Source organism: Helianthus annuus, chromosome 17, assembly GCF_002127325.2.
Source record: "Helianthus annuus cultivar XRQ/B chromosome 17, HanXRQr2.0-SUNRISE, whole genome shotgun sequence".
Lineage (NCBI taxonomy): Eukaryota > Viridiplantae > Streptophyta > Magnoliopsida > Asterales > Asteraceae > Helianthus > Helianthus annuus.
This window is the reverse complement of record NC_035449.2, coordinates 88,769,838-88,773,723: the sequence shown is the minus strand read 5'-3', so window position 1 is coordinate 88,773,723 and position 3,886 is coordinate 88,769,838. Positions and strand designations below refer to the sequence as shown.

General features: G+C 33.6%; 1 protein-coding gene across 1 annotated transcript; it reads left to right on the top strand.

Moving 5' to 3' along the window:
* Positions 1-2,368: 2,368 nt before the first annotated feature.
* LOC110923403 (E3 ubiquitin-protein ligase RMA1H1) lies at positions 2,369-3,468 on the top strand. The gene has a single exon (XM_022167508.2). The coding sequence runs from the start codon at positions 2,620-2,622 to the stop codon at positions 3,334-3,336; it is 717 nt and encodes a 238-aa protein (XP_022023200.1). The 5' UTR covers positions 2,369-2,619; the 3' UTR covers positions 3,337-3,468.
* Positions 3,469-3,886: the final 418 nt, after the last annotated feature.

Genomic DNA, 3,886 nt, shown 5'->3' with positions numbered 1-3,886 from the left:
CGCAATTGACTAAAAACACAAAGAAATGTCTTTTTAAACGCAATGGACTAAAAATGAAAAAAACCGTTTTTAAACAAAATGGACTAAAAATACAAAGAAATGTGTTTTTCTCTTTTCTAAAATATAATGTAATAAAAACACAAAAGAAGTGTTTATTCTAAAACGAAATTGACCAGAACCACAAAGAAATTTGTTTTTACTAAAACACAATGTACTAAAACATAAAAGAAGATATTTATTATAAAACACAATTGACTAAAAACACATATAGATGTGATTTACCTAAAACGCAATGGACTAAAAACAAAAAGAAATAACTTTTTCCTAAAACACAATAGACTAAAAACACAAAGAAATAACTTTTTCCTAAAACACAATAGACTAAAAACACAATAAAATATGTTGTTTTTAAAACGCAATGGATTGAAAATACAAAAAACAAGTGTTTTTTCATTCTTTTGTAAAACGCAATAAGTCAATTCAAAAACCCAGAACGTAAAAATGGAATTCAAAATTTTCTTACATAGATCGAAGTCGATTTCTGTAGGATCGTTGCTGACCTCACGAGTCGTTCAGAGAAGTTCGTATCCGAATTGAGAGGCGGAAACTAACAATTCGGTGCTATACACGCTGAATTCACTTTAATATTGCTGTTGTATTGATTTCTTGCAAGTTTACACGATCAGACAGCACTTCGGTAGAGTACCGGAACAATTACACCTTTAACTATGTGTTTCTAACTCTATATCTGGAACCACTCTTATGACCTATTTATATAGTTCTGGAACCACTTATACGGCATGTCCGTATGAGTGGTTCACCAACTTGCCGTAAAAGGGGTCCATGATCATGACATAAGAGTGGTCCTAGAAGTGTACATAAAAGCGGTCCTAGACTAGATATGACACAAAAGCGGTCCTAGATCATGTAAACATAAACAATCCTATACAAATCACTATATCTAGGATTCCGTGCCATTTCTGATCTGTTCGGCTTCATGACTCGATGGAAGACGTAGTCAGCAGACGTAGGTGCACTAACAATTTCTTCAGATTTGTTTTGTTGAACGATTTATGAAATTTGAATGCTTGAAACACTTATTAGTGATCAAATCGAACGAATCGAGTGATTCGTTTTTTTTTTCAAAATCACGGAAATGAGATATTGTATGAAATTAAAGTGGTTTTCTTTAAAAAAGTTGAAGAACACGTTGATTGGGTGTTTGAATTATTGATTGATGACGAAAATCGCACTATAATCTAGTGATTATTGAGATAAAAAACGAAGAAAAGGTTGAAGATTGTGGGTTTTAAAAATGGTGGGTTTTGAAGTTACAGGGAAAGAAGATGGTAGAAGATTGGATAAAATTGACTAAAATATCTTTCCCTTTTATTTTTAAATTTTGCGACATATCATAACCTTATTTCTGCCTATCTTCGCTAACCAAACTATAATAGTCTCCCAGGGCCGTTTCTAGAATTTTGGGGGCCCAAAGCGAATTAAAAATTCAAGACCCTTTTTAATTTTTTTAGGCTCGTAATTTCGGTTTGTATTTGATATGAAATATATTAGGAAGAAACTTATAAAGCACTTAACCATTATATAAACTAGATGATTTCTCTAAAAAAATAATGTTGGGATCTAATACATAAATCAAATCTAAGTTGGTCAATAATGTTGGGATCTAATACATAAATCAATCGAAGTTGGTCAAAAGAGATTAACCTAACAAATAACAACTTACATTATGTGTGAAAGCAATTAAAACATGATACTTATTTTATGTATACTATTGTTATTAGTTAGAAACGATTTTTTTTAACTAAAATTTTACATGGACATATCATGTTAATAATTATGTGGACAAAATATTTAGCTTATTAAATTAAGAGAAGTGATTAAAAAAGATGCATTTATAACCCTTTATTAAAAAAAGTGAGTGAGGTGATTAATAATTTTGAAAATGGGTAGCTGGTGGGATTCGAACCCAGGCCTCTACAAAAACCAAATCTTTTTCTTACCACCAGACTACAGTTGTATTAATGTTAACAAATATTATCATAAATATAATATTATTTTTTCTTATAAATATATATTTTTTTAAATTTTAGGCCCTATTTTTTCAGAGGCCCTAAACCGTCGTCCAGCCCAATAACACTATCGGGCCGGCCCTGTAGCCTCCCTCTTTTAAACTACATAATATGATCAATTACTTATTGAAGATATGAGGTAAAAGAAAGAAATTTAATCTGGTATTATCTATAAATAATCAGAAGAAAATACATAGCTATCAATTACAAATAATAGTAAAGACAAAAAATAATACATACACGTGTATATCTTTATTTATATTATCAGGAGGATGACAAATTTGACAATCTAGATATAAACTAGGTGATCTTGGACGCCACATATATTTGTTTTGTCGGATGATTATAATTGAAGAAAGCATCAACAAATTGCTGTCTATAAAATAAAATAAAATAAGAACAATCACTTTGAGTCCTTTGTAAATCTCTATGAAATTGCAATTTCAAAGAGTTCTGTTCTTCTGAATTCCCAATTAGTTTTCACCATCTATATCTGTTTCAGTAAAAGATTTATGCATCAAGAACGTGTATGGATCATCACCCTGATGAACATGAACATGAAAACATATTGAACAAAGATGATAAAGCATGCAAATCCATGGAGAATTTAGAGCTTGATGGTGTTTCCGGCGGATTCGACTGTAATATCTGTCTGGATTCGGTTAACGATCCGGTGGTGACACTTTGTGGTCATCTCTACTGCTGGCCTTGCATCTACAAGTGGATTCATCATCAACATGATACATCTGAAACCCTAGAAAAGAAAAACCCTCGGTGTCCTGTATGTAGTTGCGACGTGTCTGAAAAAAATATTGTCCCCTTATACGGCCGTGGACAGGCTGCAAATCATGTTAATGAAGAAAAGAGTTCGGGTTTAAGGGAGGTGATCCCACCCAGGCCTCCAACACCGCGATACGGGGTTATGGGCACACACGATTCACAAATTAGTCATCGTGGGTTTCAACAACGAGCTCCACCTCCTCTAGTTATGCCGGTTCGTGGTAGTGTGGATATATCGGCTCCAATTAGTCCTAGTCCAACTATAGGGATGCTTGGAGAGATGGTTTCGGGTAGGATTTTGGGGGATCTGGATAGTCCTTTGTTTGCTACGCCGAATTCGTATAGTTTGGCCGGGGTTAGTACTCGACGAGCGAGAAGGCAGGCGACACAGGCCGATAGATCGCTTAGTCGAATTTACGCTTTCTTGTTTTGTTGCATAATTTTGTGTCTTCTCTTGTTTACATAAACATGAAAGTTATGTTTACATAAACATGAAAGTTATGTTTGATGCTCTTTTTTGTTTTGTGGTCATAAAACTGGTGGATTGCCTAACTTCTTTGTTAGATATAGTGATATATTTTAATTGGTTGATAAATCATACTAGTTATGTAAATATGTGGCTGTTTAGCTTTGTGATTGTGTTGGAATTGCCTACTTGTATTTTGGAACTTTATTTGCTAGTACTAGTAAGCAAAGACTTTTACACGATGACGGGAGTAAGTCTTCTGTGTTTGATGGGTACATACGAACAGTCATTCACGCTTTTGTTTTAATGTTTCCGTGAAATATTGACCACAATTATAGATAGATATATGCAGGGACGGCTTAGGGGTGTGCGGCACCCAGCCGATGCCGGATTTTAATAAGGGCAAAATTCTTTTGTAGTTTGTCATAAAACTGTGTTAAGTAGTAGCAATACTATACCATTGTTAGCGACTACCAACACCGAAAAAGCTCGTAAAAACAAAATAAATAAAAACGGGAAAAAATAATGCCGAGCGAAAAACAGACATAAA